Source organism: Callorhinus ursinus, unplaced genomic scaffold, assembly GCF_003265705.2.
Source record: "Callorhinus ursinus isolate GAN/ISIS: 27379988/994484 unplaced genomic scaffold, GSC_fseal_2.0 scaffold13, whole genome shotgun sequence".
Lineage (NCBI taxonomy): Eukaryota > Metazoa > Chordata > Mammalia > Carnivora > Otariidae > Callorhinus > Callorhinus ursinus.
This window is the reverse complement of record NW_027397075.1, coordinates 3,485,276-3,497,554: the sequence shown is the minus strand read 5'-3', so window position 1 is coordinate 3,497,554 and position 12,279 is coordinate 3,485,276. Positions and strand designations below refer to the sequence as shown.

The 12,279-nt window shown below is 55.3% G+C and overlaps 2 protein-coding genes across 12 annotated transcripts in view; one reads left to right on the top strand and one right to left on the bottom strand.

Annotated features, from left to right (window-relative positions):
• The window catches only part of NDE1 (nudE neurodevelopment protein 1), a 48,344-nt gene that overhangs the window by 32,084 nt on the left and 3,981 nt on the right, over nucleotides 1-12,279 (top strand). For 2 of the 7 annotated variants that reach the window (XR_012380433.1, XR_012380428.1), the window contains exons 9-10: nucleotides 1,989-2,123; nucleotides 2,407-3,734. The exons of 1 other annotated variant lie outside the window; for it this stretch is intronic. The gene's annotated coding sequence lies outside the window, so the exon portion shown is untranslated. The remainder of the gene's footprint in view (nucleotides 1-1,988; nucleotides 2,124-2,406; nucleotides 3,735-12,279) is intronic. 4 more of the 7 variants (XR_012380432.1, XR_012380431.1, XR_012380430.1 and 1 more) reach the window with 4 other exon arrangements.
• The window catches only part of MYH11 (myosin heavy chain 11), a 109,247-nt gene continuing 97,670 nt past the window's right edge, over nucleotides 703-12,279 (bottom strand). For 3 of the 5 annotated variants that reach the window (XM_025855636.2, XM_073899459.1, XM_025855637.2), the window contains 10 exons: nucleotides 11,624-11,836; nucleotides 11,068-11,280; nucleotides 10,638-10,799; nucleotides 10,097-10,225; nucleotides 9,731-9,819; nucleotides 9,176-9,299; nucleotides 8,340-8,548; nucleotides 7,322-7,430; nucleotides 7,055-7,227; nucleotides 703-975 (listed from right to left, as the gene is read on the bottom strand). In XM_025855636.2, the coding sequence (XP_025711421.1) occupies nucleotides 843-975; nucleotides 7,055-7,227; nucleotides 7,322-7,430; nucleotides 8,340-8,548; nucleotides 9,176-9,299; nucleotides 9,731-9,819; nucleotides 10,097-10,225; nucleotides 10,638-10,799; nucleotides 11,068-11,280; nucleotides 11,624-11,836 (1,554 nt within the window). In that variant the 3' untranslated portion in view covers nucleotides 703-842. Of the gene's footprint in view, nucleotides 976-4,059; nucleotides 4,101-7,054; nucleotides 7,228-7,321; nucleotides 7,431-8,339; nucleotides 8,549-9,175; nucleotides 9,300-9,730; nucleotides 9,820-10,096; nucleotides 10,226-10,637; nucleotides 10,800-11,067; nucleotides 11,281-11,623; nucleotides 11,837-12,279 lie in introns of all 5 variants that reach the window. The other 2 variants (XM_025855638.2, XM_025855639.2) reach the window with 1 other exon arrangement.

Sequence of the window (12,279 nt, the reverse complement as noted above, 5' to 3'; positions counted from 1 at the left end):
CATTCTGGTCACGTTCCTACTTCCTGGGCCTGGAGCCTCCCACCTCTGGTTTGAGAAGTCCCCTCAACACAGACTCCCGTGACATCTCTGCTTGCCTTTTTTTGTGCCAGCTGTGGGATCTCGGACAATTGATTTCACATCTCTAGGCCTCAGTTTCCCCGTTTATGAAGGAACAATAAGCTGACTTCACAGGGTCACCATAAGGCTTCAATGAGAATGCCCTTCCCCCATTCTTTCACTCTCCAAAACGACAGAAGCGCTGAGTGCACGCCAGTGATTTATAACCTTTTATTCGTGAGGGTGTCCTTAAGTACAATCGGGGTGCATATAAAACAGTGTAACATTCCTGCTCTTACCCACTGGAGCAGTGTCTCCTTTTTAATTCCTGTGACTACCGAAGGCACTTGGTCTCCGTGAACTGTGTGCGTCTGAGGTGTGGTAACCAGGAGGGGAAAGAACTCAAAACAGGGGCCCACTCGACACATTGGAAGGGTAGGGGAATGACTTGGGAGGGGGAGGCGGTGGCACCCACTTTGGTGACTTCCTGCCCCCTGTCATGTAAACTCAGTTGCCAGTGATCAGTTACGGTGGTTATATCTTTCCTAAAACCTCACAATTTCGGCACAATTCACTGATAGGGGCAGCGGGTGGGGTCTGTGTCGCCTGTTGGGTTTTTCTCGTTTGGTACATCACTCAAAAGTTCCACTGATGCCCCAGACTCAGGGCGGTGGTGTTTATAGTCATCGTGAGGGGTGTCTGTGACGTTTGGAATTTGAAGATGGATTTTGACGGTGCTAAGCAGAGTCCACTGGGTTTGGTTTTGTTCGTTTGTAGCAAGTTGTTCATTCACTGGCTTTGGTTCCGTTGAAGTCCGCGTCACGAGCGTCCACTTCTTCGTCAGAGCCGTCCGCATTTTCAATGACCCGACGTCCTCCAGACCTTCTAGCCGGAACAAAAGAGGTCTCGTTTCCTCGCCTGTGGGATTTAAGAGAAATAACGTGTTTCTTGAGTACCGAAATCTCCCTCGGGAAGGGAGATTTTTCAAGGGGCAAAAGACAAATGCAGACAAACTCAAATGAGAGGCAAGTATTCAGGTTGAAGTCAAGCCCTGACCAATTTCAAAGTCTGGTAGCATTTCATCAGCTGGCATGGGGGAAAAGTAGATTTTTCAAAGCAAGGCCATCTGCTTAAAAAAAAAAAAAAACTGGCTTGGTCATCCAATGACCCACAGGATTCTGGTCTGCTAGGGTCTTTCATTTAGAAAAGGGAAAAACAAGTTCCCGTGGGTTTATTCCAAACCCAGTGGACTCTGCTTAGCATGTTCCCATGGGTTTATTTATACCCTCTGGGGCCGGTATAAAGGGGAACATGTTCAACATGCTGTACCTCCTTGCCTTCAGAAGGTAAAAAGGGGGAGGGTTTTAGGTTTTCAGTTGTAAGGAGGTGGAAATGAGCATCAAAGGCAGCCTCGAGGGAGAGAGGTCACTGCATGGATGCCAGAAGTGTGCTCTTGGTTCAGGCAACGCAGGGCCCCCTGCTTGTGTGGAGCGGAACTCTTGGCATGAGTTCTCACAGGGCGGAGATCTTGTCTGATTTTTGCTCACCATGCAGGCACCATGCATGGCCTATAATATTCAATGAATATTTGTTAGAAAAGTGAGATAGACCTGTTAATCCAAGGTGTATTTTAGCTCTAGCTGGTAGGACACCCCTTCCTCTCTGTCCTTAACAGCTCCCATCTCTGGAGTGCCAGCTGCCCTGAGTTACTGCCAGAGCCTGCCCAGGTTAACTGAAGTGAGGCTTTGCTTAGAAGGGCAGGCAGGCAGGCAGGCAGGCAAAAGGAGAAGACCCATCCACCTGCATTCGACCTCCTCTGCTTGGAGGACATGGTTGCCATCTTTCCTGCGACCACAGCAAAGAATCTGTTGGGCTCTGGCCACCCGGCCCTGTTTGACCTGAATCGGAGGACCTGTCTTAACTCCTTTTAGGATGCCTGAGAGGAGTGCAGACTCTTTGTAATGAAAACGGCCCGCTCTGCCACACAAAGGCTGGACAGAAAAGCCACGAGGGAGAGAGCCCATTCCCGTTATCCATGCTTTAGTCAAAAGGGGCAACTCAGAGAGGTAAGACTGGACGCAAAGCAAGGCCCAGAGTGTCCTGATCGCTGAGAAGGGGAGTCCCAACCTGAGCCTTTTGGGGTCTGAGGGTGGGAGAAACATGGCCGGGAAAACCCGCCTAGTTTCAGAGAATGGTACTTCCGGGGGTGCAGCAATCAGGAACGAATACGTCAGGTTGTAGCCACTCCCAGCTGAAGATTCTGGCCAGCCTCACTCACATCAGAGGGAAGCATGGAGGTGCCTAGCGCCCTTAGAACTAACGCACTTTCCATCACTCTCTCTCTTCTAGAAGTGACCTTAAAAAGTCTTGAGCACTGTGCTTTCCAAGAACCTGGGTCCCAGAGAACGCTCTCTGAGGACAGGACGAAAAACTAGCGGCTGCTGCTTGCATGGGTCTCCTGCATCTCCCCTCCCGGTTCCAATTTGATGGGACAGCCTGGGCCTGGAAACTCTGTCTCCCCTACCATTCCAGGCTCCAAGCCCTCTTTGCCTCTTGGGACAGTCTGTGCAAGTGAGAAGAGTTGAAGTGAGAAATGGGCTCCCTTGATCTGAGAGGTAAATCACACCCTGGGTCACCGTAAGTCTCCCCCCTCCCTCCACCTGCTCAGCTGCCAGTCAGTCCTGTGAGTCTGTCTCCCAGTTCAGGTGCCCTTCTTGAACTGGTTTCAAATTCAAGGCAGAGGTTGGCACTGGCTGCATCTGTCACATGAAGTAAGGTAACCCCCCCCCCCCCGCCCCCGTAAAGATTTACTTAAAGGGTCTCATCCTGGAGCATTTGGCTTCTAGTCATGGACTCTGAGAACTTCTGCAAGGCCCTAGGGGCACACCAGGAATCAGCACAAGACTATGAGCCCTTGCTTTGCAAGGACTCGGTTTCCCATCAACTAGTGGGTCCGACGTTCCAGTCTGAGCTGGCAGGAGCCAGAAGCTCTGTCTTAGAGGCTGAAAGCTCTTCCTAAAGCTCCTGCCAATACCTCAATCAGCTTTAAGTCCTTGCAGAGTGGCAGCAAAGCTGAGATTCTCCAAAAGAGCAGAAGGGGGACACCAGCCAGGGCTGGCTTGGCCTCTCGAGGGAGATGAGAGGGAAACCCGGCCCCAGTGCCTAACTTCACATGTGCTAAAGCTGTTAGACTCCTAGACAAGTCGAGGCCTCTTAACTCTTTCTCGGGAAGGGCCCTGTGTTCTTCCTCCAGTCTCGGGTGTCCACTCCCCACTCTGAGTATGTGCCCGCAAGACCTCTGGAAAAGGCTCTGCCAGGACCCCGCTTGGCTCCGAGGTGGCCAACGCGCGCCCTCGTGTGCTGGAAATGCAGCTAGCAGCCCGGCCTTCAGCCCCACGCAGCCTCAGCAACCGTACAACGCGCGGTGAGAGCTCATTTCTTTCGCAGACGTGTTTGTGAAAGCCCAGCTGCGGGGGTATCCGGTTGTTGGGCTCTGGTTACCATGAACCTGTGCCCTATGAATTCTGATTTGTGAGCCAGACCAGCCAGCTTGAAGCCGTTCTCCGGGAATGGACCCAGACTGTGGAGCTGTCCTGCCCGCTCAGTGTGGGGTCTTAACCAGACGAGGGAGGACAACACAACCAGGTGTCCTAACAGTGTGGGAGATGCCCTCTTAGGTAAGAACAATCCAGGTGACACACAGCCTCTGAACACCGGTCAGCACGCGGAGACAAGGACACACTCAGTGCCATGTCACATTGCCAAAGCAGAAGTAGGGAAGGAACATGGGTCACGAGGTGAAGTCTTCTTAGGTTGATCTTGGCTGTGATGAAAGAGTTTTGAACTAGGATCTCCACACCTTGCAGATTTTGCAGCAATCTCACAGAAATTTGGGGGGGCCAAAACGGGGGGGCCGCTGGGGATTGGGCGGGTGGGATGGCAGAAGAGAAGTGTGGAAACTGAGTGCAACACACATGAGCTGCGAAGCTGAAGGCATGATACCTGGTGTGAGTCATTGCGGAGTTTCCTGGGGGAGGGGGCCTCTGAAACAGAGAGAGAGAGTCCCTGGTGGTTATCATCCGCAAACGAGAGGGAGTCCGTTTCAGTGCGTGTTTATTCGTTAAAGGCATTCGCTTCAATTAAATCATTAAAGGCACTTAGAAGGCAACTTGGCAGCGAAGCACCTGCCACCAAGAGCTCTTAAAGAGGCTGGTACACATTAAGTCGTCGTCTCCTTTGATAAGCTCGTGTCTGAGGACTGGCGAAGTGGCAAAGGCTGGGCACGCTGGTCAGGCTTTAACAGGAGCTCTTGTTGAGACTTGTCGGGTCGGTAGAACTATGAAACTTGCTTTACAATTCCTGGTCCTCCAAGAGCTGGCTGGGCTTGCCAGCCTCATTCAAAGCTCTAGCACCTGACTTTAGGTTTTGCACACGTACGAGACTCAGGGGTGTGAGACGTACTGCTCGGTCTTCACCCCGCCTTAGCGGATGCTCATACTAGGACTGCAAGAAACGGAATGTTCAGTACTGGCCTGTTCGGCCTAAGAAGGGCCGTTTGGGGCAGAACCCACAGGGGATGTTCAGCATGTGCCAAAAGAATTGTGGGTCCTGAGAAAAGGGAGCAGTGACAGCTCAGGGTGACAGAGCCAGCGTGGCTGACTACTGCCCCACCACTCAGCCCAGCGCCGAGGAGGGGCAGGGACCAGTCACCAGCGGGGGCAGATTCCGGGGGTCTGTGTGGTGAGAACAGCAGAGATCTTGCTGACATCACCCTGGGGGTTGTTCCTAAGCCCCTGCTGGACCTGAGGGCTGACATCTGGCCTTCATCCCAGCAGTGGGGGGTTTCCCTCCAGAAGCCCCTACCCTGTACTAGCCCTTCTCTTCCCCATTCTGAAAGGGGTCTGGCCTTTCCCTTCGTCACGTGCAGTGGTTCTCAGAGTCTGGAGTTGATACGGCAGGTGGTTTCACATGGTTCCTGGGCATGCCATTGGATAACTCAGTTGCACAGTGACAAAGGTATTCCCTTTCCAACTCTTTTTAAATACATCTGATTATGTCAGAGACGGTCTTTTTGGTGCTAATATCTTCTGTCTCTCCCTTGTTAACGGGGAAGTGGGCCTTCTGGTCATAGTCATCAGTTCGTAGCCACGGTGGCTAGAATTCATTATTGTTTTGTTTTCACTATTTTAATTTCGTTGTGACCTGTTAATGCCGGTGATGCTGGTTTAACAATACAGGGGTGGTGGGACTTATTTGCAAATGGATGTGCGTGTGATTAGAACAGTTAATTTCAAAGACCATGTGAAGTCAGCAATGGTACAGGTGGTAAGAGGCTGAGGCAGAAGGCCAAGGTGATAGGACAGTGACGTTGGGGAAACATCTCTGACTCAGTGACTGAAGGCTTGTGCCCAGCACTATCCCAGATGCTGGGGATGAATAAACGGATAAAACCTCTGTGCTCGTGGGGCCCGAGTGAAGGCTGCAGATGACATAAGTAAAATAGGTTACATGATGATAGGTGGCAAGGAGGAGAACAGCAAGGAATGAGGTTGGAAGTTGTAGACAGGGGAACGTGGATGAGTCAGTGCCTGAAGGAAGGGAAGGAGGGATCCTGCTATGCGGAGAGTTGGGGGAAGAGCATTCCAGGCAGAAGGAACCACCAGTGCAAAGGCCCCAAGGCAGCGTGTGTAGAGGTGGAGGGCTCATTTAGGAGGCAGTGGATGGAGATCATTAGGGCCTAGTAGAACCAACCATCGTAAAGACGGTGCTTTCAGTCTGAATGAGCTGAAGCCATTGAATAGTTTCAAGCAAAGGGGGGATTGTGACTCACCTCCATTTCAACAGGCTCCCTCTGGCTACTGTGTTGAAAACAGACTATAAAGGCACAGTATGAACACAGGCCCATGAGGAGGCTGTAAAAGTTATCTAGATGGTACGAGAGGGCGGCTTGGACCAGGACGACAAGAAATGGTTGGATTCTGGATATACAGTATTTTTAAGGAAAGTTGACCAGATTCTCTGACAGATTGGATGTGAGGTATAAGGGAGAGGGAAAAATAAAATAATGACCCCAGGTTTGTGGCCTGGGTTAATGATGGCTTTATCAGTTGCTGGGCTAGAGAAGTCTATGCAGGAAGCTGGTTGGGGGGGTGAAGGGGTTCAGTCAGGGCTCAAGGTGTGAGGGTCTGGGGTTCCAGGAAGAAGTCTGGGCTAGAGATAGAAATGAGGAAGTCACTCACTGTGGGTGGAATTCAAAAGCCACCAGGCTGGTTGAGATCACTCAGGGAGTGAGCAGAGATGGAGAGAGACCAAGATGGCAGGGCAGGCCAATGATAAGCCGGCGAGGGCTGTGGGCACGTGTGCCAGGAAGCTCGGGGCCCCAGCCTTCAGGGAACCAGTGGGGGTGGGAAGGAGCCCTGAGGAGCAGGGGGCATTGCCTACCCACCTTCAGGCCCAGAGGTGCAGGGGTGTGGGGGAGAACTCAGCCCCAGTTAGGGCAGAGGCTCTCAACCACAGGCCTGCACCCTCAGGTGCGTTGGGCGATGTCTGGAGACACTTTGTGTTGGGACAATCCAGTGGGGAGAGGCCGGGGATGCTGCCCAGCATCCTACAGTACACAGGCCTGCTTGTGTGATCAAAAATGATCCAGCCCCAAACAGCAATGGTGATGAGACCCGGAGGTAGACCAAGGAGCCGAAGAGAGTCCAGAAAAGAGGTTCGGGAGAGAAGGGACTTGTACTGATTCAGGGGACAGGGGTTGGCCTCTTCCTCCTCACCTGAGGATGGGATGGGAAGGGAAGCAGCCATTAGAGAACGGCAGGGAGGATCCGCGCCCACGGGTTCGGCCTGGTGCACACTGGTGCTTGCACAAGTGCGGGCGAGCAGGAGGAACCCGTGGAAAGGAGCGGGGCGTTGGGCAGAGGGCGCCCTTTGCAGCGATAAAGAAACGCACTGTGGGCGCTTCAGGCCTGCCTGGAGCCCAGCCCGCGAGCCATACCTGAGCTTGCTCTTGAGCGCGTTCACCTCGCGGCCCATGGCCTCGTTGCTCTCCGTGGCCTCATCCAGCTCCCGCTGCAGCTTCCTGCGGTTGGCATTGATGCGCTGGGACTCCTCCTCCGCCTCCTCCAGCTGCCGCTTGAGTTGCTTGACCTTTGCGTTCCCTTTCTCTGCCTGTCAGTCAGGGAGAGGCCCAAGGGTTAGGGGAGCCCCCCCCCCCTTAGCAGGGTCGGCGGCGGGCCGGGAGGGGCCCGAGGAGCTGGCTTACCTGCTCCTTGTACTGCTCTGCCATCTTGCGCTCGTCCTCCACCTGCAGCAGGACCTCCTTCAGCTTCTTGTCCTTCTGCTTCAGCGACTTGGCAGCCGCCTGCTTCTCTCTGCATAGACGGAGGGAGAGGGGATGGCTTCACTTGCCGTTGGCGTACAGACCCGACCCGCACCGTGCCCACTGTGAGCGCTCTTCCGGAGCCCCACAGCGGGGCTCCTCCCCCAAATCAGCTAGAAGAACAGGGCTCGGCCGTAAAAGGGAATGTAGTTCTGACACCTGCTCCAACAGGGGTGAATGCTGAAGACACGCTCAGCAGAGGCGGCCAGTCACAAAAGGGCCCACAGTATGTGATTCCATTTATATGAAATGTCCAGAATAGACCACAGAAACGGAAAGTCCGTCAGTGGTTGCTGCGGGCTGATGGAGACTGAGGGCGAAGGGGTACAGGGTGTCTTACTGAGGGGATGAGAACGTTCCCTGGTTGACTGTGGAGAGAGTGCCCCTCTCTGCAAATATACTGCAAGCCACTGAGTTGAACACTTTAAAGGGCTGAAGTCTAGGGTATGAATGTTATCAGTAAAGCCACTACCAAAATAAAAATGGGTCAGAATCCATGTGGTCTGACGGTGACCATGGTGCTATGACCTTTCTTTCTCATTAAAATGAGAAGGGTTCCTTCCCACACTTGCTTGGGCTGCATTGGCTGCTGATTGGGACTTTCTGTGTAGCCCTTAACACAACGCCCTGCAAACACAGGCCAGGAAAAGCCGGCGTGCTCCCGGGAAGGCTGGCTGACCTCACGGAGGAGACCTGCTACGTAATGCTAGTGCTAAGGGCCTTCCCTGGGCCCGGCGCCCCCCCCCCCCCCCGGACGTTCACACACCGATCTCCCAGTACAGCTGCAGCCCGGGTACCACGGGGCTTATTTCCCAGCCAGAACTGATGCCCAGAGAGCCCGAGGGCCCCCCCCACCCCTCACTGGCACGCGGGCTGTCTTTGCAGCCGGGGCCCCACGTACCTGGCCTCCTGCTCGACCTGCTCCTCCAGCTGTGCGATCTTGGCCTCCAGGGCCGCGATGGTGGACTTGAACTTGGACTTGACCGCCCCCTCCATCTCCTGCAGCTTGCTCCGCAGCTCCTTGTTCTGCCGCTCGAGCTGCTGCCTTGCGCTCTCGTTCTTCTGGGCCGCGCTGCGTTCCGTGGCTAGTTCGTTGTTGAGCTGCTCAGCCTGCGGAGGACGGTGAAGGTCATGAAGTGGAGGGCACGGAAGCCCGGCGTGGTCCATGGAGATGACGAACGTCTCCTGCTGCCCCCCCCCCCCCCCCCCCCCCCGCCTTCAGCGTGGGTCCCTGGAGCCGGAGCCCCCAGGAGCCCTCCCTGGCTCCCCCAGCCACTAGCTCCTTCCTGGGCACAGCTCAAGGGGCAGCGTCCCAGTGCTACCCGGGCTCCCCGTTTCTGGGTCACGTGGTGGGTCCCGAGCACCTGTCCTGGAGGTGGCACTCAGTGCTGGCACTCAGTAATGGCACTGAGTGCTCACGAGGGTAAGGCCGGGGGCTGGGGACAGAGCAAGAAGTACCCCGAGGCCCTTCCTCCAGGCACGCGGCATCTGCTGGAGGGAGCCAGGCCTACGCTGGCCACCAGCTGAGACGCTGCAGGCTGGCAGGGTGCTGCAGGACTCTGAGAGGTGGGACTGGGTGCAGGGAGCAGGCGTGCTGGCCCCCTCCCCCCAACCCCACCGCACCCCGGCCTGGCCCACAGGAGCCTGCAGTGCATGTCACTGGGCCACGGTGGGCTTATTACAGGTGGAGCCCAGCACTGTTACCGCTCAGGTGCCCTGCCCCACTCCGGCCCCCACCTGCTGCGTGGCCTTCCGCACACGGTCACTCATGGCCTCCATGTTGCCTTGCTCTTCCTCCAGCTCTTCCTCCAGCTGCGCAATCCGGGCCTCCAGGCGGCGCTTCTCATCCTGAAGTGTGTTCCTAAGGGAAATGCAGCTACATCTGGGGCTCCAGCCTCCCCCTGGCTTATAAGATTCCCTCTCCTTGGAGGAGCGATGCCCAGGAGGAAATAGGCTCAGAGAGGCTGAGAGACTTGTCCAAAGTCACACAGCTGGGAAGAAGGGGGCCAGGACTATCTAGTAGGTATCAGCAGAGCCGGGGCCTGGCACAAAGATCAGCTCTCCCCTCTCTGGTGTCCCCAGCCGCCCCAGCCCCACCATGCTGCTCATTCAGAATGAACAAATCTGGCCACACACTCAAATGGGGTGTGAAGACCCCTGTGACCCCTGTGACAAGCTCAGCGGACACTGTCCTTTTCAGCAGTAAAACGGGGGTCCAGGAGGTTCTCCCATGAGCTGCCTCTCCCTCATCATCTGAGTCTGGGACCCCCTCCTCCCCACGCAGCTCCATACCTTCCTGAGACACTGCTGGCCAGCTCCTCGGCCAGTTCCTCCTTCTCCAAGTCGGCCTGTTTGCGAGCCCTCTCAGCTGCGGCTAGATCCTGGACGGTGGGGGGCCGGGGAGGAAGGAAACCTGTTATCTCCCACGGAAGGGCTGAACCCCAGCAGTTTCTATGGCCACCCTTGAAAGTGGCTATGCCTTCTCTGAGCTCAGGGGAAGCCCTGCATCTATACTGGAGGAGAAAAATCCTGTCTTTCGCTGCCCTTACTCTGGGGGGCTGCCTATGTGGAATGCTGGATGAGCGAAAGAAATCACCGGGGTGCTGAGGGTGCCTACCAAGAGACCCCTGTCTGAGGCTCTCAGAGAGAAAGCGTTACCTCCTGGAGCTGCATGAGATCCGCTTCTAAACTCTTTGCTTTCTTCTCATTCTCTTTGGCGGTGGCAAAGATCTCATCTCTGGAGGCACGGGCGTCTTCTAGCTCCCTCTGGAAGTCCTTCATCTGAGCCTGCATGAGTCAACAGGAAGGACAAGCTAAGATGTCCTTACTCACCCAAGTTCTGCCCAAATTATCGTTGCATGCCCACCCCTAGGATTTTCCACGATTAACCACAGAGATGTCCCCATTGTATGAGCATAACCCACCACCTCACATATGGCTAGATTGCTGTTGAGGGGCACCGTTCCGGATGGGCTCAGCAGACCTAAAAAATGGCCATGCGGTCAGAGGGCCACGGCCAAATGCCTGGTAACCATGCCTTACCCAGGGCAAGAAACAGCCCCCAAATGCTGAACTGTGGTGGGGAAAACAGCAGCTAATAGGCACCAGTGACAGGCATGCGTCCTGCTGCTGACGTCCCCGGCCTCGGGGAAGCCATGGCCTCCCTCCACCTGCACCCTGCATCTGAGCCATCACCCACCTGCAGTTTCCGAAGCTGCTTGATGGCTTCTTCCCTGCCTTTGATGGCTGAGTCGGCCTGCAGCTCCAGGTCTTTGAGGTCCCCTTCCAGCTTCTTCTTGGCTGCGGCTGCCAGGGCACGTTGCTTTCTTTCATCTTCCAGTTCTGTCTCGTATTCATGAAGCTGAGCGAGGAGGGGAGATGTGCGCTGCTGGGCTGACCTGTCCCTTGGAGGCCCTTCTCCGCCCCCACCCCAGCCCACCCCGGCCTCAGCCAGCATTCAGCCAGCTCCCAGGTGTGCACAGCCCCCTGCCAGGTGGGTCTGCTCATCTCCAGGTTGCAGGGAAGAAAACCAAGTCTCCATCGGGCCAGGAGGTGGTGGTGGGAGGAAGGAAACTGGCCACCCCACCTCCCACTCCAGCCCCCCTTCTCCCTGACCTGCCCCAGATTACCTGCCTCTGGAGCTGCCTCCTTTTCTCTTCATTCTGCTCATCGCGGGCCTGGAGGTCCCGCTCAAACTGGCCTTTGAGGGCCTGCATGTTGACCTCGAGCCGCAGCTTGGCATCTTCCGTAGCCTGCAGCTCGTCCTCCAGCTCCTCTAGCTGGGTCTTCATCTCCTCCATCTGGGTTTCCAGGGCCCGCTTGGACTTCTCCAGTTCATGGACCTTTCACGTGAGAGTTGGCTTCATGTAGATGGGCAGGCAACCCACAATGACAGGAAGCTCATTCAAGTCAGAGAGAGGGCCTTTTGCCCCCCACAGGATGCATGGCCAAGGAGTCAAGACCAGAGCCTTCCTCTGGGAGCCCTGGACTCAGACCCCAACCCCAACTGCTCTTCCCAACCAATGTGTGGGTGACGGTCAGAGGGACTGCCTGCAGTCCCGATTATGGTTTCACATCAAAGAGGCACGGAGCCAGCCCCCCCCCCGCCTCCTGCCCAGCCCACCCCAGGGACTGATAAATAGTGGGGAGGGTGGGCTGGTGACATGTGAGTGAGCTAAGACTTACGTTCTTGCCCACGTCATCCTTAGAGCTAACCAGATCCTCCATCTCGGCCTTGAGCATTTTGTTGGTCCTCTCAAGTTCCTCTTTGGCTTCCAGAGCCTCCTCGAGGGCTCGTGCCAGGGACAAGGCCTTGGTTTCCTTTTCCCTGGCTTCTGCCTCGGCTCTGTCCCTTTCATCCGCGTATTTGGAAGAGATGCTTTTCTCCTCGGCCAACAACTACAACACAACAGAAGCCCCAGAAGTGACCCCTCAGCATACCCGAAGCTCAGCTTCATTTCATTGCAAATAAGGGCGAGAAGCCTTGTGTCCTGCTAAATGTACTCAGGGGCAGGTGTAACCAGTCAAGATATCTATGGCAAGAGATTTAATAATAAGCTTGCTTCTGACTTCTAGCTCGACCTTCCGCGCAACCAGCATCTGCTGAGTCTTTGTGCTTTGAAATCACTCATGCCGCCCATGTCGGTTAGAACACACTGCTACTGAGGTCCAAGTGACATTTAATCCTGCCGGGGGCCAATAATTCTTTTTGTTTTTTTCATGGCCACTCGTCTCTTGCTCTCAAAAGTGCCCTAGGAGCCAGAGTTAGGGACATTAATCTCATCTGCAGAGAGAGCCAAACCCAGACTTCTAGAAGTCAGCAAAGGTAAGTGATAGGGGCC